Raw genomic sequence first — 26,045 nt, 5'->3', positions numbered from 1 at the left:
TAAGCGAGAGAAGTTTTTTGATCATGCGCTGCGTTTAGTGAATGACTTTTTGACATTGAAAAGTAGTTTTTGACTGAATGGCACATATAGATAACGGTTTTTAGCCGTTTTTTCGTCTAAGTGGCCTAGTTTTTTTTGCTTGTAATTTGGTTTTTTGTAGAAATAATTATTAATTGATGCTATGTTGAAATGTAAACCCCAGAAATTGATAGCACAGTTTTTTACATAGCCTGAAATTGCGTTTCAATATGCGAAATTGGCACATATTTCTTGATTTTTTAGTTAATTTTTGGCTTTTTTCTATTAATTTCTTCATTTTTGGATCTTTTAGCTGTTTTTTGTCAAAAATCAGTTAATATGGCAACTTCCCTTTGATAATTCATATACTCAATGCCTCTTTCTACCTCGATGTATTTTTGTTTCATAAAATTGTACATTTGCTAATCCGATTTTCGTAGTTTTTTGGCAATTTTTTTCAGTTTTTTGCATTTTGCTTTTAATTACTAGAAATAGTATTTTGGGGAACATGAGGCAATGTAATTTCGTTTCAATAAAATTTCAATCATTTTTTTGGTGGTAAGTTTTTGGAAAAACAGATAAACTTTTTTCATAAATGCAGTCTTAAATATTTTTTGACCACTTTTTTTGCAAAATGTTTCATTGTTTCGTATGTCTGAATTCTGCTTCTTCTTGTTTTATTCTGTTCAGCAAGTTGGATTTTGTCTCGAATGACTCGTTGCCTTTTCTATGTCTCGAATGCTGATCAATGAAATGTACTCGTTTTTCTTGATTTTTTTAAATTTGATTTTTAACTTTCAAAAATCAAGAATTGGTCTTTTTGTTACGGTGTTCCTAACATTGTGTCCATATTCTTCACATTCTCGTTTGTATCATTCTAGTTTTGTCCTGGCACCTACTTTTTTATTCGTTATATTGATTTTTTTGAGTTGTTAAAAAATTGAATGAATTCAGCTTTTTCTTAGATCTTGGCTTCTTCGGTTTGCAATTGATTTAATTCAAAATAAGGCAGTACTGGGACTTTGCTAGAAAGTCTTTTCCAACATTTCTACTTATTACTATTCATTGCAATTTTTGTCCGGGCTTGGTATTGTTTTAGACGATTTTTTGCCTTTGAATATTATTCTGTTGCTTTTGTTTTTCTGATTAATTTAATTTTTGAATTAGCATGAAATCATGTTGTCTAGCATATATACAAGGAAGAATTATGTATTATTTTTATCTTAATTGCCGTGATTAGAAATCTAATTGTAGTGGTTCTCTGATTCTTAAGTTTGAGCACTCTTTTTTGAATAATTTTGACTTTCCTGTCTTTTTTGAAAAGTTTTTATCTGCCGTTTGCTTTCGCGATCTTTGAGATTAGAATCATTAATTATCTGATGGCAATTGATGGACCTCTCAGCTTTGTCAGGCTATCAGTTTTTTGACCATCCGAAAAATTTCAGACTTTTTAACGTTACCAAACGTTTTCAATAATAAAATTTTGCTGCATTTTCTTTCTCTTGGTGACAGTGGTTTAAATTTCACCGATTTTTAGATCAGACCCGGGGAGGTAATGAGTTAATGGTTTAATACAAAAGGTAATGGCTTCAGCTTTTCGTGAAGTTTTGGTGCTTCGAGTCGCTTCCGGAATTCTTCCGGCTATGTTTAAGATCTGTTCACACATTTTCAGGATTTTTGAAGTCAAATTGGAGTGGTGATTTTGATCACGCCGAAACAGGTAATGGAGCGAAAAAGCGAGTGGTTTTGCGGCGTGAATATTTTTCGCTCTAATTTTAAAATAAAGTGAGAAAACGGTGTTTGAACAAAAATTCGGTTTCTCGGTAGTGGTTTTTTTTTCACATGCGGCAATTTCACTCTGATTTTTACTGTTTTTTTTCGATTTTTTGATTCGGATTTTTTTCCCAATGCATTCACAGCTCATTCTGGACCTAGTTTTTTGTTGGAATCAAAATTACATATCTCACTAGTGGTTTTTTGTTCTCCCTAGCAGCATTTTGACATTGATTTTCTGTTTTTTACAATTCAAAGAATTTGAATTGTATTGGGGCGCTGTCTTTTTTTTTGATCTGTTCACACATTTTCATGATTTTTGAAGTGAAATTGGAGTAGTGGTTTTGGTCACGCCGAAACAGCAAATGGAGCGAAAAAGCGAGTGGTCTTGCGGCGTGAATTGCTGTCGCTCTAATTTTAAAGTAGAGTGAGAAAATGGTGTTCGAACAAAAATTCGGTTTCTCGGTAGTGGTTTTTTGTTCACATGCGGCAATTTCACTGTGATTTTTACTGTTTTTCGGTTTTTTTAGATCAGATTTTTTTCTAAATGGTCTTCCCAATCCATTCACAGCTCATTCTAGGCCTAGTTTTTTGTTTGAATTGAATTTTCATTTTTCGCTAGTGGTTTTTTTTGTTCACATGCGGCATTTTGGCATTGATTTTCTGTTTTTTTCCTAATTTTTGATACTGGTTTTTTTAAATGGTTTTCTCAGTTCATTCAGAGTCCATTCTTGGTCTAGTTTTTCTGTTTATTCAATGAAATTTCTCTGAATTGTACGTCAGGACTTGTCCTGCTATGTTTTTTACTTCGTCAAACTTTTTTTCGCTTTACCATTTTGCCGCTTTTTCGACATTTTGCGTGAAATCTTTTTGACTTCTCTAGGCTAGTTTCTCTCTTCTCTCATTCTGCTAAGAGTGAACTTGAACATCAGTTGCTAAGCAAAGCAATTCAAAATGAACAGAGTCGGTATAAAAAATTGAAGTCAGAAATAGAAACGGGATAAACCCATAAAGCCCAATTTTAGATGCCCGCTATTTGAACGTCGTTCCAATAAGTCTTAGTTACCACCTCTAATGCTTATTGGTGTTGATAGTAGCCCCTGTAGCCTCTCTCTAAGAAACAGAAGTACGTTATGTTCAACTACGAAATGCCATCAAAATAAATCGGACTTAAAAAATATTTTTGTACAAAAATCTTTTTTTTTTCAATATATTCTATTCGTTCAATCCCAATCATGCTTATTGGAATCAACGGCGGCTATTTTCCGGCAATCTGCCGGGTATGTTTTTTATTTTACCCAATGTTTCTAATTGAGACCCTTTATCATTTCAGGTTCCGCTATCTCGTTCCTCCTCTCAAGGACATAGATTTCCGAAACTATTTGGATGACGAGGGCAGTCTAATAAAACCAGACGAACTGCGACTTCTAGTCTACCAGATTGGAGTGGAACATTCGCTGCGGAAAGTGGTGTGGAAACACCTGTTGAATGTTTACCCTACTAAACCACGGTTGCTTACTGGAGCTGAAAGGTAATTTGCTACTTTTGTCAGTATGTGCGTTAGTTCGCCAATTATGCTTAAGAGGACCTATTTGCCATGACGTTTAACTGATCCCATTACAATGTTTTACTGTTCATTTTGGTTGTTTTAATCTTTTAATCTAGAGCGAATATAGGAGCTGCTGGTGCCTTCTTTTAGGTGAAGAGGCTTTCTTTTAGGTCCAATGTCTTTCAGACATTGCTCTGTTTAGGAATATTCTCTTTCTTTGCGTTGAGTGACAATTTTTTCCCTAACTACCCTCATAACTTGTTGTCCTGTTCCAAATTATTCCGTTGCTAAATGCAACTGGGTCCAATAGTATATTTCGGAAATGGTTTTAGTCTTCTTAGAAATTTTCCTGAGACATTACTTCAAGCTTCACTGAGATTGTTTTCTAGTTATCGCGTCAGGTTAAGGTGCCTGCTAGCACACATTAGAGTAACGCAACACGTTTAATGATTCGCACCTTTTGATGAGTTCTAATTTTGCTTCTTTTTCACAGAGTTGTTGTAACTAGCTCTGCCAGGAGAAGCTATAAAATTTTGCGGTTCTTTCCAGTGAATTGCTGTACAGCAATTTTAACTTTTATTAGAACTATTCAATGAATATCTTTCGTCCATTTGAGAAAAAATATTTATGCCGATTTCTTATTCATTAGCTTGACAGTGATTTGAATATCAATTTAACTTAGCGTACGCCTGATGCATGTCCTTCAATTTAATCAACGAAAGAGCTTCATTGTAATCTATTGTTAAATGAACGAGAAAGGCTTTCATGGCATGTTTTCGTCTGAGCAGTCTATTACGTTCGGATATTGAGATCTATTCTGATAGAAATCAACAGGAATCTGTTATATGCCGCAGTCTATTAAATAGTTTGTAACTTGTTGTTCTAATTGATCCATGTGAAAGAAAGTTGGAAACTGATGTGAAAGCAGACAGATCTCAGCCCAGTAATACAGTCTTGATGGCATACAGCATTTTTTTTGACAAGTTTGACAGAAAATAGTAATTTGTCAGTTTCTTCCAGTTTTTCGACTTGTTATTCAAAAGTAGACAACTTAATAAGCCTGTTATGACTTTCCTTTTCTAGTGTGAGATTTTTAACGATACGAATTTATTTAAAGAATGTTTTCGTTTCTATACTTGCTTCTATTATATAAGGAAGTAAATAAAATTAGAATGAAATTATAGAGTGAAATGAAATTTATATCAGTTTGTATTTGTGGCTGAAAATTTTATTAATTGACTCAAAATTGCTTTTTTGTTTTTCGCGAGTGGTTTCAGTATGTGGTTTCATTTTTTTGTTTGAGTTCTTTGAGTCGTTTACGGAATTCTTCCGGTTGTGTTGAAGCAAGATCTGTTTAAGCATTTCAACGGTTTTAGAAGTCAAACTGAAGTGGCGATTTTGTCACCCCGAAACAGGAAGTGACGGGAAAATAGAAATGGTGTTACGGCCTAAAATTTCTGTAGTAGAGTGAGAAAACGGAATTTGAACCAAATATCGATCCCTCGCTAGTGGTTTTTGTTCACATGCGGTATTTCCACGTTGATTTTTACTGTTTTTTTTTTCGACTTTTTTTATTGGATTTTATCTAAATAGTATTTCGAATCCATTCATAGACCTTTTCAGCATTTGATCAGCAAAGCAATCTGAAAGGAACGGACTCAATAACGAAAAACGAAATCAAAAAAGAATTGGAAAAACCCATAAAGACCAATTTTAGATGCCCGCTACGTGAACTTTGCTTTTATGTCTTTCTTACCATCTCTCATGCTTTTTGAGATTTGTACTAGCCCGTGTATCATCTCATTATAAAACAGAAATATGCCTTACTACGATATGAAGATTAATAAGTTCGCACTTTATTAATGTTTGTTTGGATGCCTGCTACTTGAATTGTTTTATTGCTCTTGAACGAAGTTCATAGCAATTATTGTAAACGTGTGTGTCTTTTTTATGCAAAATTTTTGCTAAACAATTTTGACTTTTCGAGTGACTTTTAAGCCCTTGACTTTTTGCGTTTCGCGTGATCTAAAATTCTCTCTCAATCACAATTTCAAGCAGCGGAATTCAATTGGCGGCAATTTAATACTAAAAGTCAAATAAAAAGTGCGCCGAAACTGGTTTTTACTTTAAATCTTAATAGTGGTATATGTTAACATTTAATGTGGTTATTTGAAGCCCACTATTGAACTTCTTAGTCCCATTTAGGCTGCCCCTCCCTCCCCTCCCCTCCCCTCCCATCCCTCCTCCCCCCCCCCCCCCCCCCCCCCCGACTGAAGCAGGCTGCAATTGATAAGAGCTCCCACTAGTGGTTCGAGAGCAATTCTTCCGACGTTTAGTCGGTTATGTTTTCTTTTAGTTACCATCTCTAGTGCTTATTGGTTTTGATACTTAGCCCCGTTTAAACACTCAGAATTATGAATATTCTTACTACGAAATGGCAACAAAATGGTTGACACATTAAAAAAAATTGAAGTGGTGATTCCCATTTCAATTGGTTAAGAAATCAGGGTTTTGGAAATCAAGGGCGGCTATTTTCCGGCAAGCTGCTGGTTTTTCAATTTAAATCATTGATTGTCTGCAATAAAAGTAAACCCTAAATGACATTGTTTGCTACGCCTTTTTTGCCACTTTTCTGCACTTTTCAACGAAGGTAGTATCTACAATTGAACACCACGGGTGCCTGTAATTTGGAAGAGGCATGCTTTTGTCGTCATTTGGTTATTTTTCTAGTTAAAATTCAACTAGTTAGATAATTTTGAGATAATATTAAAGTTTTTGTAGGAACTGGGACTTCTAGTGTTCTATTTTCGAATATATTTTTTGTTTATTTTTTTGACAGACTCGAAGTAAGTTTTGTCTTAAAAAAATTGTCAATTTTTGCAATTGTTATTAGGCTAAGTTGACATTGATTGGTGTAATCAATTTTTTTAAAAGCAGCAGGTTGAGAGTGACAAAGATTTTTCGCTTTCTCGTTAGTGGTTTTGATTCGCATGCGGCAATTTGATTTTATGCGGCATTTTCACATTGATTTTCTGTTTTTTTATCTTATTTTCTTAAAATTAGGTTTTCCCAATTCACTCACAGTCTGTTCTAGGTCTAGATTTCTGTTTAGTCAATGAAAATTTTTTGAATTGCACGTCAGGACTTGTCCTGCTATGTTTTTTTTATTTCGTCAAGATTTTTGTTACGACCTTATGGTGTCACAACCACTTCAAATCTGCCTTTCGTTCCTTTGTTCATGCAATTTTAACTGAAGTGCGTGCGTGATGTAATTTTTCAGTAAGAGTGCATTCAGGAGCCTTTTGACCAGATTAAGCAACTATTAGAATTTTAGATGCAATTTTGTTCTGTTTTTACTGTTCTGTTCAGTCTCAACGGCTTTTATTTAGGCGCTTTCCTTTTTTCGATTTGCTTTACTTTTTGACCACGTTTTTCGTTTAACTTAAGTCACAATTTTCAATTCTGACTCCTGACTTACTTCACTGACTGTTTCAACTGATTGGATTTTCAATTCCTTCAGGCATTGAATTACGCAATGTAGTGGATACGGTCAATAAAGCCCGTTCATTGAGTCATTTAGGATTAGGTTATCAAAGTTCATTAGAGTTTTTGCTAGCTGACATTAATATTCCGCATATTTCAAGTGGAATTAAATACAGTTTTAGAATCTAACTGAAACTGCACGCCAAATTAGAACACTTTTTGACACTGAAAGAGAAAAAAATTTGGTCAGTTTGTCTCTTCTTTTTCTTTTCTGTTTCAATCCCGACGTGCATCATGCGCGTCGACGGCGGCTATTTTCCGGCAATCTGCCGGCTATGTTTTTTTACTGTTTTTTTTCGGATCCAATGTTTTCAAATAGGTACTGCAATCGATTCTGTCTAATTGTTGTTTAATCCATAAAATTTCTTTGAAACGTAGGTCAGGACTTGCCCTGCTATGTTCTTTTTTCATTTGCTCGCGAACGAAGTTTAATTTTTGGGTGATCTAAATTGCGTTTATTTAAAATTTATTTCTCTTGCTAAAACAAAAGTGATTGTTAGAAATGGGATCACTAGGACCTGATAGCCAAAGATTTTTTTTTTTGCTTCAGGCTAACTAGCCGGAGATCGGCGCTCAAATCCCTCCATAGTCGAATTTTTTGCACCCATAAAGAAATTATCTAGGATACAGCCCCCTCTGAATTAAGTTGTCCCGCTTGAGAGCAATTTGTCAGAAGTTGGTCGGTTAATTGCTCTCGGACGCAGTTTGATTACCTTAGTCACGAGCTCTATGCAATTTTTCGCTCAACCGATTTTTGGTCTGACGCTTTTGAGTTTTGGTCCTCAAAACGGGATAAAGATGTAATGCCCGGAGGGTATTGCGTCCTTTTAGTTTTATACAGACTTCACTGATGAAGTCTGTATAAGTCCCCCCCCCCCCCCCCCCTCCACAACTTCACTGATTAAGCTAACCGCTCGTCAGTCGTTTGAGAGCAATTCGCCCGACGTTAGTCTGTTATGTTTTAGTTCATGGTCAATATTTTTGTTACGTGCATATGACCCCACGGTGAACTTCAAATATGACTTTTGTTTATTGATTCAGGCCGTATTGACTTAATTGAACGTCATTTGAGAGCAGCTAATAGAAGCAGCAGTAACTTCTCAAAACATAACATCCCAACATCTCAACAATTAATGGAAAGAAAAAATTCCTTTTCGGTTTTTTTTATCTTTTCGAGACTAGATTACAAAGCGATTGCGGCAACCTGCCAGCTGTGTTCTGTTTTAGTTATTTAAATAATTTTAATGTTTTTTTTATATTACCGATTTTTTTTGAATCAAACTTAAATCTACTTTAGGCTAGTGAATTCCACAGGCGATAATAACTGAGCATTATTGGGCAAGTAAATTTTGCAATACCTCAGAGTTGAATATTAAGTGTTGTTAGCGTAACGTACATAAATGGAATTTTGTTTTTTAACTATGATCTGACGCAGTAGTTACGTGCTCTTCTTTAATTCACTGAGAACTTCTGGCGTTTATCGAGAACTTCGAAGCGGTTCGAGATATTAAGTCAAATTTTGAAGTGACTTCCGCAGATTTGCGTAAGCATGCTTAAAACACGAAACGAGCGCGTTTTAAAATGACTATAGTCAAAGCAAGTCAACCTCAGGCTATGTAGGAACTTCTGGCACAGCAGACTTTCGGCAGTTTAATATGTGCACGTGAGTTTTGGTAAGTGTTCTTTAGCTTTGACTGCTGTTGATAATGGTCCTATTAGTTGCTTTGGAAAGGAAATGAACAACAGAGAAAAAAGTGGGCCGTATATTCTTTTAATTGTTCAAGTATATAGCATGTCTTATAAAATGCATCTTATGGCTTCATTCTTCGCATTCAAGTATTTTGTTTCACAATTGAAAGTGCTTGACAAAATGGAAATGTGTGACATGTTTCTTCTCAGTTGACTCTCTAGAAATATATCAATTTGTCAACTGTGTTAGGAGTTCTTACTATTTGCTCAATTCTATTTTAAGCTTGCTTTTGATTAATAATAATATGAGGGGTCATGTCCGACGTGTTGCTCGAGAAATATTCTACGAGTGTTCAAATCGGACTGATATCAAAGCTTCAGTTTAACAACTGAAATGATTGCATTAGCGATTGTTAGTTAAATTGAATACACTTTCCCAACAAATTTTTCAAGAAATAGGTTAATTATACAACTTTTTAAGCTAACAGTTCTTCAGTAAATGCATATGATAACTGATATCAATGTGACCATAATTTCCCATTTCAAATATTAATTGGGGTCCATATTTGACTAGCGCACTGAACTCAATTGTTATTTTTCAAATAATTGCTAATTGAACTTACGTGTATAACATGTGTTAAGTGATTGGTATGCCCTCATTTAAGCATTATAAGAATTTTATTCAATATTATACCGAGAGTGCTTAAGTGATAAAATGGAAGCGTTTGACTTGTTGCTTCTCAGATGGCTCTGCAGGTCTCAAATCAGACATACAGCAGTTTTTCAACTATCCTACGCGCATTGGATTGCCGATTTCGTTTGTTTAGTTTTCGAAATATTATTTTTTCGTTAACAAGTGAAATGATACCCATTACCATGTCTGACATGTTGCTTCAGAGTTCACTCTGTAAGTGTCAAATCAGGCATATATCGATTGCTGAACTGAGATAACAGGATTGGATTACTTATCCTATTGATTCAGTTGACACAATTTCATCTGATGAGTTAATTTGATCCGATTTTAATTGCTCTCAAAAGAAGTTCCAATTATATTAGTCCTGTGGTTTTTAGCGATTTTTTGCTTGACCGTTTCTTCGTCTGACCCATTAGACTTTCGACCTCAAAATGCGTTTGGAGGGCATTAAGGGGCCGTGCAGCTCACTAAGTGTCCGAGTCTCCCTTACTAGTCTCCTTGTATGCGGATTCACCGACATTGTTTTGAGTAGAGTTTTATGGTTTGAGGGGGCGGTTCTGTCTTAAAAATTTGACAGCCTCACTACCCCCGCGCCTTCAATCACCCCATAATGCTAGCATCCCTATGCCCCAGCTGGCTACTACCGAAGCCAGCCGGTGGTTTGAGGGCAATTCGTCCGACGTTAGTTGATTATGTTTACCTGATTTTTGAGCTACTGCTGCTTAAGTTTTTTCAATTTTAAGCTGATGAACTCGTTTTGGTAGGATGGTGATCATGTACCAAAAATAGTCCGATCAAAAGTGCACAGAATGCTTTTTGTTGATCATAACAGTGGTCGTTGATTACAAACTTGTTTACTTAATTTGCTTTAGCTTATGCTTACGACCATTCTCTTTCTTTATATATCTGTTTCCGTTAGGTTTTAGGATTGTGTTTATTGGGCGTTGCACTAAGAGCTTTCCTATGTAAAAGCTGCTGTTGCTTGAGAGCTAATATACGAGTGTTCAAAGCGGACTGATATTAAAAGTTCAGGTTAACAACAAATGATTGCATTATCAATTGCTTGTTAAATTGATTACAGGTTCCCAGCAAATTTTTGAAGCAATAGGTTTGTTAATTTACACCTTTTTAAGCTAACAGGGTTTTTTAGGAATTGCATAATTTTCGGTTTGTCAATTTTTAATTGGGCCCATATTCGACGCGCTCCAAACGCATTTGTAATTTTGTGAAATGGCTAAATTAAGTGTCATAATTAGGTTTACCGATTGCCTTTGTTCAGTAAGATACAAAATTATTTCACATAATTGTTTTACAAAATATCTTCATGTTTGAGTTGTTTTTGGCAATTTGTTAACAAGTGAAATGATACCCATTACCATGTCTGACATGTTGCTTTAGAGTTCACTCTGTCTAACTTTAGAGTTCACATTTGACAAACTGAAGTAACAGGATAACAGGATATGTTTTCATATCCTATCGAGTCAATTGACTCAATTTGATCCGATGAGTTAATTTTAAGTACTTTTTGCAAAATGAAGACCTTGATTTCCGGTATTATAATGTTGCTATCACTGTGGTAATTGTCATCTGACTGTTGCTCGAGGTCTACTCTTCGAGTGTTCGAAGCGGACTGATATCAAACTCAGTTTAACAACTGAAATGATTGCATTAGCACTTGTTTGTTAAATTGATTGCAACTTCGGTCGAATTTGTGAAGGAATAGGTTGATTTGCACCTGTGTAAGTTAGCAAACAGTTCTTCGGGAATTCTATATCATTAATGTGCTGTTTATCTGAGCATAGTTTCCGATTTGTCCAAATGTGGTCGGGGGATATACTATATCATGCATCTTACTATACTATATCAAATGCATCTTATGCTTTCATGCAACGCATTCAAGTATTTTGTTTTACACAATTGAAAGTGCTTAAAAAAATGGAAATGTCTGACATGTTGCTTCTCAGTATCTGTGCCATTTGTTCAATTAACTACGCAAGTGACTACATTATCATTTAATCGGTATTTTTCTGATTGTCAAGCTCATGTTCAATTTTAGTTCGGGATCACGAATTGTGTTCATTACTCCGTAATTTTGTCATATTGTGAGTATGGTCAATATTATCTCTGAAAGCTGCTTACTATGTCTGACATGTTGCTTCAGAGGTTACTTTGTAAGTGTCAAATCAGAAATACACCGATCTCTCGAATGTACTTGAGGCCTAAATCAGAAAACCTCAGTTCAGCCTAGAACATTTGTCTGCCTGGGTCCACTAATTATATGTCTCTAACAACTGCTTCTTTTTCACAGAATAAGTTGTACTTAATCTGCCAGGAGAAGCGATAGCATATTGCATTGACGTTGAAGTCTTCGCGTTTGACGGTTGTTTCAAACATAAATAGTTTCAACGCCACAAACCCTACAATTGCAGTTAAGTTGGGAATTATCCCTTCATCCGTTGAGAAATGAAATATCAACCTCACAGTGAACAGAGCTGCTATGAATTAGTGTTGGAAGTGTGAAAAGGGTTAAAATCCTCCCCACGTGCTATGTAACCACCTTTTTTGAAAAATGACTTAGTGTGCTTATTATTGGGTTGTGTAGTATCTATCCGTAAATAGTGCGAAAACGTGCATGCAGTCTTGTTTGCATGTCCTCAAAATATTTTGTTCAATGACCCGAAAATAAACCAAGAAGTATTTGAAAAAAAACCTTTTCCTGAGTTTTAGTCTGCAATATATGTTCAGGTAATATGAAACCTTGTGATAAAGAAAAAGGAAACTTGAAAATATAGCAGCAAGAGAAAGGTTTGGTTTTGAATATTTTGTTTCTTAGTCTTACTCAATTGTTCAACATAAATCCTCAAAAAAGTGGATTTCCACATTTCTGAAAAGTTTTAATTCTGTCATTGAATTTAGAAACCTTCGTTTGATCTTGAAACAGATATTTCGGTGATTATTCTCGATAAAGACTGACGAAATCCAAAAGTGAATATAAAATTGTGATAGTTGTAAGCTTCCAGTTTAGTTTATTTTGAGGTAGAGGTAAAATACGCGAAACTACAAAACTTCTTTAAAATGGCTGAAATAAATAATGGACATGTTTTGAAATTGTATTTTGTTTTCAGCAAGCGCTAATAAACCTCTTGTAATTGTTAATATATAATATAGTTAATATAATATATTTAATATAATATAGTCAATATAGTTAATATATAATATAGTTAAGATGTGGATACATTGCCTTGCTGAATTTTTTATTTTCTTTCTGTTTCAAATAAACCTTAATTTGATAGAACTAGAACTTTGATTAAACTACAAGTTTGTAAAGTCATCTAAAATTTCACCTAAACAAAATTTCATTTAAGAGTTTTTGGCTTTCGTGACATTATATTGAATTCAACCCAATGCTGCAGTTCATTGTTGTAAACTCAGTAACGTCTGAGAGATGCAAGACAAAATACGCAATACGATAATACCCAAGGTGCCCAAATAGCCAATGCCATGATACCCAATTTATCCTCTTTGATCTTTTCGTTCATTAATCCGATTACAAATTAGCACTAGGTAATACATGCATGCTTACTCGTGTTAAGCTCAAAATCAAATCTCATGTTTGATTGTGATAGTTTCATATCAGGTCCCACAAGCCGCTGAGGCATGGCCAAATGCACTAGCCAAAAATTATGCTAAACAACCGTTCGGGTAGTTTTATCATTAGGGTAAAATATTGGGTATATACTTTGTCACATTGGGTATTTTGTCCTGACACCAGTCTGAACCATAATTATTATTATATTATTAATAGCCGCCCTCATCTTCTCAGCCGGCTATTATTGCGCTCGTATTTTTTTTTTTACTTCGTCAAACTTTTTTTCGCTTTACCATTTTGCCGCTTTTTCGACATTTTGCGTGAAATCTTTTTGACTTCTCTAGGCTAGTTTCTCTCTTCTCTCATTCTGCTAAAAGTGAATTTGAACATCAGTTGCTAAGCAAAGCAATTCAAAATGAACAGAGTCGGTATAAAAAATTGAAGTCAGAAATAGAAACGGGATAAACCCATAAAGCCCAATTTTAGATGCCCGCTATTTGAACGTCCTTCGTATAAGTCTTAGTTACCACCTCTAATGCTTATTGGTGTTGATAGTAGCCCCTGTAGCCTCTCTCTAAGAAACAGAAGTATGTTCAACTACGAAATGCCATCAAAATAAATCGGACTTGAAAAATATTTTTGTACAAAAATCTTTTTTTTTAATATATTCTATTCGTTCAATCCCAATCATGCTTATTGGAATCAACGGCGGCTATTTTCCGGCAATCTGCCGGGTTTGTTATTCTAATGTCTGACGAAACAAAAAAAGATGCAATTAATTTTTCTTAAACGAAATTTTCTTAAACGAAAGATGCAATTAATTTTTCTTAAACAAAAAGATGCAATTAATTTTTCTTAAACGAAATTTTTCTTAATTTTCGTTTTCTTAAACGAAATTATACATCTGAAACCAGGAGGGCATTAAGGAGGAGTTTTCTTAGAGCTTTACTAGTCTCTAAGTATACATGTGAGGGGCAGTTTTTTAAGACCATCCGGTCATACCTCATTCCACTCTTCCTCAACTCTGCCACCTCATTCCTCCCCTAACCCCACATGCACGACCCCCTGAAGACCCGCACTCCACTCCCAACCCCCATTAAGACCCCCACTACACTCGCACTCCTCTACATGGATTTCTCTATCAAAAAATGGTTTCTTTTAAATAATTAGAATGAAATATTTAGAATTTAATTACATGCATTAAATACATATGAGCCTGATGTTCTAAAAGCGTTAAACCTCAAAAATTTCTGGAATTAAAATCAGATTTCAAATTTTTCTTCAAATTATATTTCCCGTTTGACGGGTTGATCAATATTATCTCTCACAGTTTTGTACGTGAAATATATAGACCCGCCTATATTGGCTGAAAACTGTTTGAGGATAAAGTTAGTCCGCCCGCAGATGGTCGGAACAACAAATGGTTGTTAACTTGTGTGGTATGGTTTAGGTATGATTACATGAAGGTCAAATGTGAGGAGTACTATCAGCTGAAGAAGAGGTGGCAGAATATGGACTGGGAGAACAAAAAAAGTGTCGTCTCCAGTATAAGGAAGGATGTTCTCAGAACTGACAGGTGCTTTCATTAGCAAGTGCAACCATTAGCAACATTTTATTAAAGTTGGAATAAAGATAGGTAGGGTTCAGCAAGGTCATTCATAGAAATTCGCTAAAAAGAATGGTTTGGTTTTATGCTCACAAAAATCTTAAATTATCATCTAATATATAGGTACGTAGTCTTAGACAACAAGCAACACTGAAGTAACCAATTTTCCGGTGAAAGTGCAAAAATTGCAGCTCAGCTTAAACTTGATTTCTATTCCTCTTATTCTGGACGAAAAACAAATTACGGAAAAAGAAAACAAATATGGTTTTCCGCAATTCTATTTGATACTAGAATATTGAGAACTGATGGGGAAATTCTCAATTTCTTAATCAAGTGGGTTGAAAAACTGGCTCCGCAACGCACAACAAATACTGATTCCCCTAGTTTATGACATAATACTGCTTATCATTGGCATCGTTTTAAAACTATCTTTTGCAACATTTAACTTGTAATGCATGACAAATGAAGCGGAAACGTCATACTTGACATATTAATAGAGGTCAGGAATTCTTTTGTCCTTCAGAAAATGACAACTTTTACAGTTTCGGAGGAGCATATGACAAGCGGTATCGTTTCCTTTGCTTTTCTGCTGATCCGAGGAACGCAAACATAGTTTCTAGAGTAGTTAAGCTACTGCTATTGATAATGAGTGATATGTTCAGGTCGCATGCTTTCTTCTCGGACATTGAGGTAGATTTCGAAAAGACACCGACCAATCCACACTTGACGTCTCTCTTCGACATTCTAATGACATTTGCCATGTCATTCCCTCAGATCTCTTACTGCCAAGGCATGTCCGATCTGGCCAGTCCCCTTCTCCTCATTATGCAGGACGAAGCTGTTACTTATGTGTGCTTCTGTGCCTTAATGCGCCGACTGCAGCAGAACTTCACAGTCGATTCACGTGCAATGCATATCAAGTTTGATCACTTGAAGCTGCTTTTGCAGTACGTTGACAAGGAGTTCTTTGATTACTTGTCTTCCAGCTCTGAGTCTAACAACTTTGAACTATTCTTCTGCTATCGCTGGCTCCTCTTGGAAATGAAGCGGGAGTTCGCTTTGGACGACGCGCTACTTATGTTAGAGGTCATGTGGGCTTCCATCCCACCGGATCCTCCGGAATCTGTTATCAAACTGGCTACAGATTCAATCTTACAATTTATGAAGAATCAGTGCAATTTGAGCAACACTGCAGCTTTCACGTCCCCAACAGGTCACAATGCTTCAGCTACCTCTTCGTCACAAGCATTGGATTCCTCAATTGTTAATCGTCTCAATCCCCTGGATGCATCGAACCAGGATTTATTGAATTGGAGCATGGAGCAGAATGTCAAATCTGAAGTGCCAACCAGCAACTCCAACTCTAATTTTGCCCACCTAAGTTCCAAACAGCCTCTGAATGACATCGACCAAAGTATTTCAAAGTGTAGCTCAGTTTCATTTGATGAAAATGTCTCATCGGGTAAAGTTACACCCAGAGAAGAGTCACAAAATGTGAACTTGAAATCAGAAGCGCTGGAAATGAATGGAATGTTGACCCCAACCAAAGTGAGGTATCCAATTGCCACAACCAAAGAATCGAATTGCAATAATATTGAACAGAGTCACAATGCGGAATCAACAAATAGTCGTGTTCCAAAACAGTCATCACTCGATCAAGAAGCATCACCAGTTGAGTCATATCTTCATGCTCAAGGTCAAGAATCACTTCAAAGTCACAAATTAAATCATGCTTCATCTTGTCCTTCATTGGACCACAGCGTTGACGATCCCAGTGAAACTTCTGATTTGGGAACTACAGATTCGGACAACAACCAAGATGATGATGGATTCCAAGAAACCCCGGCTTCATTGCGAATGGAAAGCCATCAACCAACTTCATTATATGTAACTGCCAACGGCTCCGCTGCATATTCTACTGAAATCAAAGCTCTACATAGGACATACCCAATGATTCAGAAGTCATCAGCGCTTGCTTCGAGTCAATCATCTTCATCGTTGTCACCTGGAGGGAGTGAACTTAAGAGAGCAAGAAGTGACCTTGAAGTAAGCCCAAATGGGTTTAAGAAACGAGGTTCGGCTAACGTCTTTTCGTACGAAGACTCGTCAAGTAACGCGCAAATCAGCAGCCTTAGCTCACTGACTACGAACAGCTCTGGTGCGCAGACTAAAACTAAGCTTCCACCTCCGGCTGAGTTTGGCTGTGGTAACCCATTTCTCCTCTTTATGTGTGTCACTCTTATAGTGCAGCAGAAACAGAAAATTATTGGCGCTCAAATGGACATAACTGATGTGAGTGGATATTTCTACAGACTTGTGAGGAGTCACGATGTCCATAAAGTGCTGACACATGCTAGAATGCTATTTGCAGACTATCTCAGAAAGCAACCTTGGTTGGACGATAGCGATTGCTAGATGCTGATGCGTTAATGGAGAATGACAATTCCGAATTTTGCAATTACTTACAATTTAGTTTTACTATGGACCAGATCTAGCCCCTGGGAATTGTGGACTTAGTCATCCTTTAGTTCGGCAATGGGCTTCTTATTTTGAGTTTAGTTTTTAGAGCGGTTATGCCTTGAAAGGGTTGCAAAGCTATATGAAATGATTTATTTATTAATAACTATATTTTTCAAAAATTTATCAATTTTTCGGAGCTCGATGCTTTTCTAGTTTGATGCTTTATTCACAATATCGAGTTATCACATTTCTTCCGTTATGGTATTCAAGTTTAATGAGTTTGATCTAATTCTAAATTGTTAAACTGACTGTTTTCTTTTGGAGGCTAGCTATTGTATAAAGCTGAAATTATCGGGGTTATCGCTATTTGGATCAAATCTTAATATGGCTGAGAGTCGTTAATTTGGCTTGAGGTATGGCAGCTGCTGTATTGTTAGGTGGGAGAGATAAACCAACAAGTGACTTAATCTGTATCCGATAGATCTTTTTAGCATAGTTTCGTCTCCTTTAGTAATATGGCCTTTGCTGTCTTTATTATAACCCCTTGGATTTCTCATTTAAATTTGAACTCCATTGCGCGATATTAGGCGAAAACTCGATTAGGCGAACACATTTTTGTAGCCATAAGGCAAAAATTTTGAACAAATTTTATGGACATTAGGCGAATACTAATTAAAAAAACGGGTAAAAATAAGCGGTACTTAAAATCCACTTGAGGCTATAAAGTACTCAAGTGTCTTTAAACAAATGTCTCTACATGATAATAGCTTACAAAAACGGTCACATTTTTTTAAATATCGAGCAACATTTTTCGGATTTTGTGTGTCCCATAGCTCTAAACAATTTAGAATAAAGCGATGAATACTTGTTTATAATATTTTCAACTCTTGTCATCCGTATTGTTTGCCGAATACTTTTGCCGGAATGGGCAAAATGATTTGCAAAAATGATTTATTTTAAACGTGCTTTATTTACTCATTTTCATGTAAGGTCATTTGTCAGGAACACTTGAGTACTTTATGGCGTCAAGTGGATTTTGAAGTACCGCTTATTTTTACCCGTTTTTTTAAATCGGTATTCGCCTAATGTCCACAAAATGTTAGTTCAACGTTTTTGCCTTATGGCTACAAAAATGTGTTCGCCTAATCGAGTTTTCGCCTAATATCCCACCCCTTCAATTTTCATTTCTGAGAGTTTCAAGCGTGCCTTTTTTAACGTCTGCTTGACCTAAAGCGCTCTAGTTGTCACGTGTAACTCTATTTGTGAATAGACTTCAGTTTGAGACTGACAACATCAAAAAGCGACTGGTATGCAGTATCAGTAATCAGTTCATATCATCTATGGGGTATATTACGGCATCTACTATGCCATTATGGGGGTGCCCTTCGATTTTTTTGGGGGGTAGGAATTTTATCATAGTCTGAAAGTTTATGCCCTAATTTTTTTAATCAATTTTCTCTTCGAGGACTGGACAAAATTGGTAGCATCTCGAAGGTCGCCAAAAAGAATCAATTAGACTCGAGTTTTGATTTATTGCGAAAATACATCGCGTTTTTATTCTACACTCTCGGTGTTTTCACAAAATCACGTGTGCCTAAATACCTAGAGCTAAAAAATAAGACATACAAAAACTCAAATTAGCAAAGAGTTACCGTAGTTCAAACTAAATTTTAATAAGCATGACAACTATGATCAGAAGATCATAATTCAGGCATTCATGTGCTTTTTGAAGTGCTTTCCCAAGTTTGGTTTGCATAGCCGTTAGAGCATTGAACATTTTTTTTTCTCATATGCAGTGTTTGCGTGAACCAGCTATCGCTTCAAAAGAGTAAGCAAGTTTTTCAGATATAAACAAACACCGGCTTGATTAATTGCTCTCGAACGAAGTTCGTGGCAATTATTGTAAACTTGTTGGTCTTTTTTATGCTAATTTTTTGCTTGACAAATGTTTTTGCGCTTTTCTTCTAGAACATTCTTTGACTTCTCAAGTGACTTTTTCACGCTTTCGTTCTTCATTTTTTGAATCATCTTTATTGCTCTCACTCTGAAGTAAAGCTTGTTGCTAAAATAAAATCGATTTCAGCATAGCAACAAGAAGGGCCTGATAGCCGACTGGACAATGCTTCTGGTGAGGGATCGGGAGGTCTATGGTTCGAATCCCGGCGTGGTTATCTATTTTTGAACCCATAAAGAAAAAATTATCTTGGCTACAACCCCTGAATCAAATTGCCTGGCCTGTCGTTCGAGAGCAATTCGTCCGACATTAGTTGGTTTATGTTTTTAGTTTTTGCCTAAGAAACATCAAAGTATTCTCGCTATTATACGCTTGTTTTGACTGATTCCGAGCTCTTAGTTATGCGTGTTTAATAGCCGCCGTCAGCCTCTCAACGGCTATTATTTAGGTGCTCTCCTTTTTACAATCCAATAATTAGATTGTAGTGGTGCTCTGTCTTTTTAATTGCTCTCAAACGAAGTTTGTAGCAATTATATTAGTCCTGTCGATCTTTTTTTATGCGATTTTTCGCTTGACCGTTTTTTCGTCTGACGCTTTTGACTTTTCGTCCTCAACGGGATAAACAGGTAGCGCCGAGCGGGCACTAAGTGCTCTTAGAGCCTTTCAGCGCTGTTTCATCTCAAACTGTTTTGGAGACTTATACTTATACTTATGGTGTGAAGGGCGGTTCTTAGAGGTTGAAGACACCCCCATTGTTCCCCCCCTATTGCCCCACCCCACACCGCTGATGCCCCCCTCACCCCAGTTTTGCCCCCCAATCTGCCCCCAGTGTACCAATTTTACCAATCTTTTGACAAAACGTGCAATTTTTTCAAATTCTTTTGACAATTTTTTCCTTATTAAGGTCTTTCCAGACCCAGGGGCCAGAAAATATCCTATGGAGTTTGATATTAAGTTAGTGAGAAATTTTTATCGGTCATGGAATAGTTTTTCAGCTTCTTAATGTCACAAATTTTAGCAATTTTTTGATAAAACTTGCTTTTTTCAATTTTTTTTTGAAATTTTTTTTGTCGTTTTTCAGATTTTTTCAGCCTTAATAGCCAAGAGGATCCATCTACTCCTCTAGTGTTTGAAAAAAGCTTAGTGAATAATTTCTAGATTTAATGGAATGTCTTGCAAGATTTTAACATCACGAATTTTAGCATATTTTTGATATTTTTTGCCATTTTTTTTTCCATTTTTAACATTTTTGTCATTATTCAGATTTTTTGTTCTTCAAGGGTCAAAAAAGCGTCCTTCAGGGTTTGATAATAAATTACTGGAAAGTTTTTGTTGGTCATGGGTTAATTTTCAACTTTTTAATGTCACAAGGTTTAGCATTTTTTTAATTTTTTGAAATTTTTTGTTCTTTTTTAGGTTTCTCTAGCCTCAAGGGCCATGGAACTTCCTCTAGTGTTTAATAATATGTTACTGCCTAGTTTATAGATTTAATGGAATGCTCTTAAAGATTTTAATATCAAGAATTTTTTAAAAAAATATTTGCAATTTTTCATCTCTATGATTTTTTTCCGGCAACAGAGGCCCTGGGACCTGCTCCAAGTTTTGATAATAAGCTGCTGCATAGTTTCTAGAGTTAATGGGACTGTGATCAACATTGTTATGTCTCCAGTTTTATCAATTTTTGGATAAAATTTAAACTTTTCAAATTTTTGAAAAATTTTTGTTCCAAGCGTATGGACCTTTATGAGTCAGTGAAAAAATGGCAGGCTTGGAACAGGGATACTGGATAGTCTCTTGAGAAAACTAAGTGGTTCTTAAGATTTTAATGTCTTGAATTTTAGCAAGTTTTTGTTAGAATTTGCAAATTTTCGAGTTTAACGACCGTTACTGGCCAACGAAACTTTTCAAGTCTCGGAGATGGGTTACTTAGCGGAACTTTCGAGACAAAAATGGTTTTGATTTTTTTATTGCGAAATTCAAAACTTTTTTAATTTTGCCTTTTTCGGTTTTTTTTTCTATATGGTTTATTTATTAACAAGGTTAGAAAGCTAGAAGTTGCAGTGTCGAATCCAATCATGGAAGATATTCCTGTCTTTCTCTCTCTTTCGGTTAGCTTTCCTTTCCTTCTTTTTTTTGTTAACGTTTTATCTCTCTCTCTCTCTCTCTTTTTCTGTTGTTCCCGCACTTTAGCTGCTGTTATGTGGCGTAATCTCACCATCTCTGATCCTCATTACCAATGAGTTATAATTGAAATGTTTTTATCATAAATGATCTAACAGGCACTTTTAGGAAACCATTGTTAACTGCTCTCAAAAGCAACTTCTAGCAAATCTATTAATCCTGTTTGTCTTTTATGCAATTTTTCGCGTGGCCAATTTTTCGTCCGATTTTTCGCGTGGCCGACTCAATTGACTTTCGTATTCAGAAACGGGATAAAGAGATAGCGCCCTGATGAAACTAAACCGTGGCTAGCTGTTGACAAAGCCAACCGCTCGCCGGTCGTTTGAGAGCAATTCGCCCGACATTAGTAGGTTATGTTTTATTTTTGTGAGATGTTTTTTCCACAACTTTTTTTCATGACTGAGCTTTCAAGACGGAATAATCAGGTAAAGCTCAGCAGTCATAAGGTTTCATTAGATGCCCTTAGCCGCGTTTAGTGGTCCTTCGAGTGGTTAGAGTGATGAAGCTACTGGGATGGCCGTAATTCAAGGTTAAAGGGTCAGTTTTAGAGAAGTTTTTGAGCCCAAAAGGTTGCAATTTTTCGCCTTTTTTTCGTCTATTTTCAAATTTTTAGTTGGACCAGTCAAAAATTTAAGTTTGTAGAAGTTGCTAGAGATCTTTTGCAAGAAAGAATAACTTTTTATTACCATTTTAAGAGCTATTTGTTTTGGTACTCGAAACATAAACATGCATTTTATACTACTTTTTACAATTTTGTTCAAGTTTTTTTCTAAAAATTTGTCTGGTTTCGGTTTTTATAGCGCTCGGTGTCAAGTGACCTCCTTTAGGTTTTACGTTACTGCATAGTTTCTAGTAGTAATTGATTGGTTTTCAACGTTTTAACATCAAGAATGTTAGCAGTTTTTTGGATTAAACTTTAATTTTTTTACACGTTTTATAGCAGTTATTTCCATTTTTTATTTCCAGTCCCAGGAGCCCGGAAACCTACCATAGGGTTTCATAATAGCTTACAAAAATTTTTTTCTGGCCCTGCAATGATTTGCAACATTTTATGACAAATTTTAGCATTTTTTTTTGTAAAACTTGCAATTTTTATGAAAATTTTTGTTATTTTCAAGGTTTCTCCAGCCTCAAGACCCAAGGAACCTCCTCTAAGGTTTGATAGTAGGTTACTGGATAGCTTTTATTGGCAATGAAATAGTTGTCATTTTTTAATATTACGAATTTCAGCGGTTTTTTTAAATAAAACTGGGATTTTATGAAATTTTCCGCAGCGATTTTTTTCCGGCACCATTGGCCCAGTAACCTCTTCTAGGGTTTCATATTAAGTTACTGCATAATTGATAGATGTAATGCATTCGTTATCAATGTTTTGATAAAACGAGCGCGTGCAATATTTTGATGAAATTTAAATTTTATTCAATGTTTCTGAAAATTTTGGTCACGTTCCAAATTTTTCGATCTTTGAGCCAGTGAAACTGTTCAAGGTTCAAAATAGGGATACTGGTTAGTCCCTAGAGACAATGTCATTTTTTAATATTACGAATTTCAGCGGTTTTTTTTAAATAAAACTGGGATTTTATGAAATTTTCCTCAGCGATTTTTTTCCGGCACCATTGGCCCAGTAACCTCTTCTAGGGTTTCATATTAAGTTACTGCATAATTGATAGATGTAATGCATTCGTTATCAATGTTTTGATAAAACGAGCGCGTGCAATATTTTGATGAAATTTAAATTTTATTCAATGTTCCAAATTTTTCGATCTTTGAGCCAGTGAAACTGTTCAAGGTTCAAAATAGGGATACTGGTTAGTCCCTAGAGACAATGAAATGGCTCTGAAGATTTTAATATTACAAATTTTAGCAAGATTTTGTCAAAGCTTGCAATTTTTTTAAGTTTAAATTTTTTGTCATTTTCTGAGTTTAACGATCTTTACTGACCAAGGAAACTTGTTAAGAGTTGCAGATGGGTTACATGACAGAACTCCAGAGATGAAATATGGTTTTAAACATTTTTGCAACATTTAGAAACTGCGTTTATCTACCTTTATTGGCAAATTAATAAGGCCTTTTGTGTGAGTTAGTGAATTCAATATATTGAATTGTACCGTAATTGGCCTTTAGGGTAAAAGCTTCAAGAGTTTTAGCGTTTATTATTTTGTTTAGTTTGATTATTTTATTTTCTCATTTTTTTGAGATTTTGTATTTTGGCAGGGATTTTCAATTGATTTGCTGGTCAGGTACATGAGTTCTCAGTTTTTCATTCAATTCTTTGGATTGTATTTCAGGACTTGTCCTGCTATGTTTTTTTAGTTCGCTTTACCTATTGATTACCTTAATCATAAGTCACAATTTTTGACGTTTGAGTTCTGACTTACTTCACCCGCTCTTTCAATTGAACGGATTTTGAAGTCTTGCACGCATTGAATTACGCAATGTGGTGAAGACTGTCAAAGTTAGAAGAGCAAAGTTAAACGAACTAGGATAAACCGATAAAGACGGGTCATTAAGTCATTGAGAATTAGGTTATCAAAGTTCATTAGTGTGTTTGCTAGCTGACATTAGTATTAACGTTATTAGTTTTCAGTTTAGAAGCTGATGTAAGTATAATTTTAGAATCTAACAAACCACGCCAAATGAGAACACTTTTTCACGCTGAATTAAAAACAGAAAAAAATTTGGTCAATTTGTCTTTTTTTTTCGTTTCAATCTCGATGTGCATCAAGCGCGTCAACGGCGGCTATTTCTCGACAATCTACCGGCTATGTTGTTACTGGCCTCGTTTTTAAGCGGTTTTGTGTCATCAGAGACATTTTATTGCTCTCAAAAGAAGTTTGTATCAATTATATAACTCCTGTTGGTCTTTTTCATGCAATTTTTTGTATTACCTAATTTTCCCGTGAAATTTGTTTTCGTCTAACCATCGTCCTCAAAAACGGCATTATTAGGTGAAGCCCGTATTCAGTTCTCTTTAAACTTTACCGTTTACTAGTCTCTCCCCTCCACGTTATCCACCCGCAACCTCGCCCCCCCCCCCCCCGCGCGCTTATAACCCCATGCTGACCCCCTCAATTACACTAAAGCTAGCCTCCCTACTCCCTAAGCCGCAGCTAATTACTGACGAAGCTAATTGCTCGCCAGTTGTTCGAAAGCACTTTGCCCGATTCTAGTCGGTTATGTTTAATGCATTTAGTTGTGATTATTTTAAAACGAAATATTTCCACCAGATTTTTAAATGGTTAGCTAGTTTCAAAATGTGGACTTTGGTTTAAGTTTTATCGACTCAAAGATGAGTATTGTATTCTATTGGTTTTTTAAAGCCGAAGCAGATCCACTCATGACTTCTTTGGCTTTATTTATTTTTGAAAACTGCCTTTTGGTTTTGAACTTAAGCTCTTCTTTATTTTCGAACATTGGCTTCCAATTTTGAATATTGGGAATTAAAATTTTTGGATCTATTCTGTTCCCCCAGGTGCACGTGCTATTTCCTTACATGGAAACGTGCTACATAACAAAATATAGTTTGTAACTGGGGGTCATAATAAACACTCGGCGAAACAGAATAGATCCAATAGGTAAAGCCCGTATTCGGTTGAGTTTGACAATTTGCCTGCATTTTTTACTACTATTTTAGAATATAATCAGGCAATATATTTTCTCTTTTTTGATATATCTGTTTTAGGCCTGGTTAGTTCTAGAGTGTATCTTGCACAACTCGTCGTGTCTTAATATTCCACTGCTTATATTTTGTACAAACGGTGTTCGTATCTTGAATCTTAGTAGTTTTTTGCAAGGTTGAATTTGGTCAGCGTTTGAGAGCAATTGGTTCATTTTTTTGCGCGTGATCCTTCACAATTGAATTTTACGTTCGCTATCTGAATTCAGTTGTGTCTACTTATAAAATAGGTATTCTTTTTAAAAAAAATAATTTCTGAAAGTAATTTGTAAATAATTTTTTTAAATTGCCATCAGTGCTCATTATTTCGCTACATAGTTTCAAAAATTTATTATGATTTCAAATGGTTTGTTAGGCAGTTTAAGTATGAATGTTTTAGCAAGCTTTTACTTAGTATGAAGTTCTGTTATGCTTTCGGTGTTTTTGATCCAGTGTTTTAAACCCCTCCGTTTAGTGCCCTATTTAGCTATTCTGTCTTTTCGCCCCTGTTTCAAACCACAAGATCGTTTTGTCATGATTCTGATCAGCAGTGAGTTAACAGTCGAGATGCATGACAAGGTGAGCTGCTTTTGATAATAAGTGACTCACCTCTCTATGGCTTTTATCTGTCAAATTTATGGCCACCTGCGAACTCAAATTCATGGTCAATGGATGAAACATTTTTGATGAGGCATGCTGTTGACCAGGCTTCTCTTCTTAAATTACAGCTTAACAGTTTTGGAGCATTTTTTTAAATTAATCAATTCAGTGGTCCACACATCTTTCATCATTCTATTTTTCCGCTCTTTTCGGTAATCTACTGACTGTGCTTTCAGTTTTTTCACTCTGAAGAAAGTGTTAGCATTGGTAAGGAAGTTTTTCAACATACCAAGATAATCGATTGTTTCAGACAGGTACAATTTTATAATAAGATGCACTTGTATGTTAATTTTACTCATTAAGTGATTTTCTAGTCTGTCTTGCGTTTCTATATGTCTTGTAACCCGGGGAAATTAAGCAGCTCTGTTAACGTTCTAGTAGGCGCTAAGTGTAAGGTTCACAAGCTGCTGAGTACACGCATTTTTTCGTAAACGTGTACGCTGATCACTAATTTTTTGCACAAAAAACGTATTAGCAAAATATCTCTTCACTGAGAGAAAGATATGGAGGTTGGGTTTTGAAATGTTTGTAAAAGAACGACTCGTTAGCATTTTGGCAGGAAATTTTTAAAAGGCAGAAAATGTTTGGGAATTCGGGAAGCTGTTATTTTTTTTCCTCATCCACCGCCCTGTGACTTGACAATACATACTTTGGGCACCCTAATAATAATAATG

General features: G+C 35.6%; 1 protein-coding gene across 4 annotated transcripts in view; it reads left to right on the top strand.

The window, feature by feature from the left end:
* The window catches only part of LOC142337663 (uncharacterized), a 454,746-nt gene extending 437,517 nt beyond the window's left edge, over window positions 1–17,229 (top strand). For all 4 annotated transcript variants that reach the window (XM_075387099.1, XM_075387108.1, XM_075387089.1 and 1 more), the window contains 3 exons: window positions 3,125–3,322; window positions 14,306–14,431; window positions 15,124–17,229. In XM_075387099.1, the coding sequence (XP_075243214.1) occupies window positions 3,125–3,322; window positions 14,306–14,431; window positions 15,124–16,876 (2,077 nt within the window). In that variant the 3' untranslated portion in view covers window positions 16,877–17,229. The remainder of the gene's footprint in view (window positions 1–3,124; window positions 3,323–14,305; window positions 14,432–15,123) is intronic.
* The last annotated feature ends 8,816 nt before the right edge of the window (window positions 17,230–26,045 follow it).

Source organism: Convolutriloba macropyga, chromosome 1, assembly GCF_964194025.1.
Source record: "Convolutriloba macropyga chromosome 1, txConMacr16.3, whole genome shotgun sequence".
NCBI lineage: Eukaryota > Metazoa > Xenacoelomorpha > Acoela > Convolutidae > Convolutriloba > Convolutriloba macropyga.
This window is presented reverse-complemented; position numbering and strand designations above follow the sequence as displayed.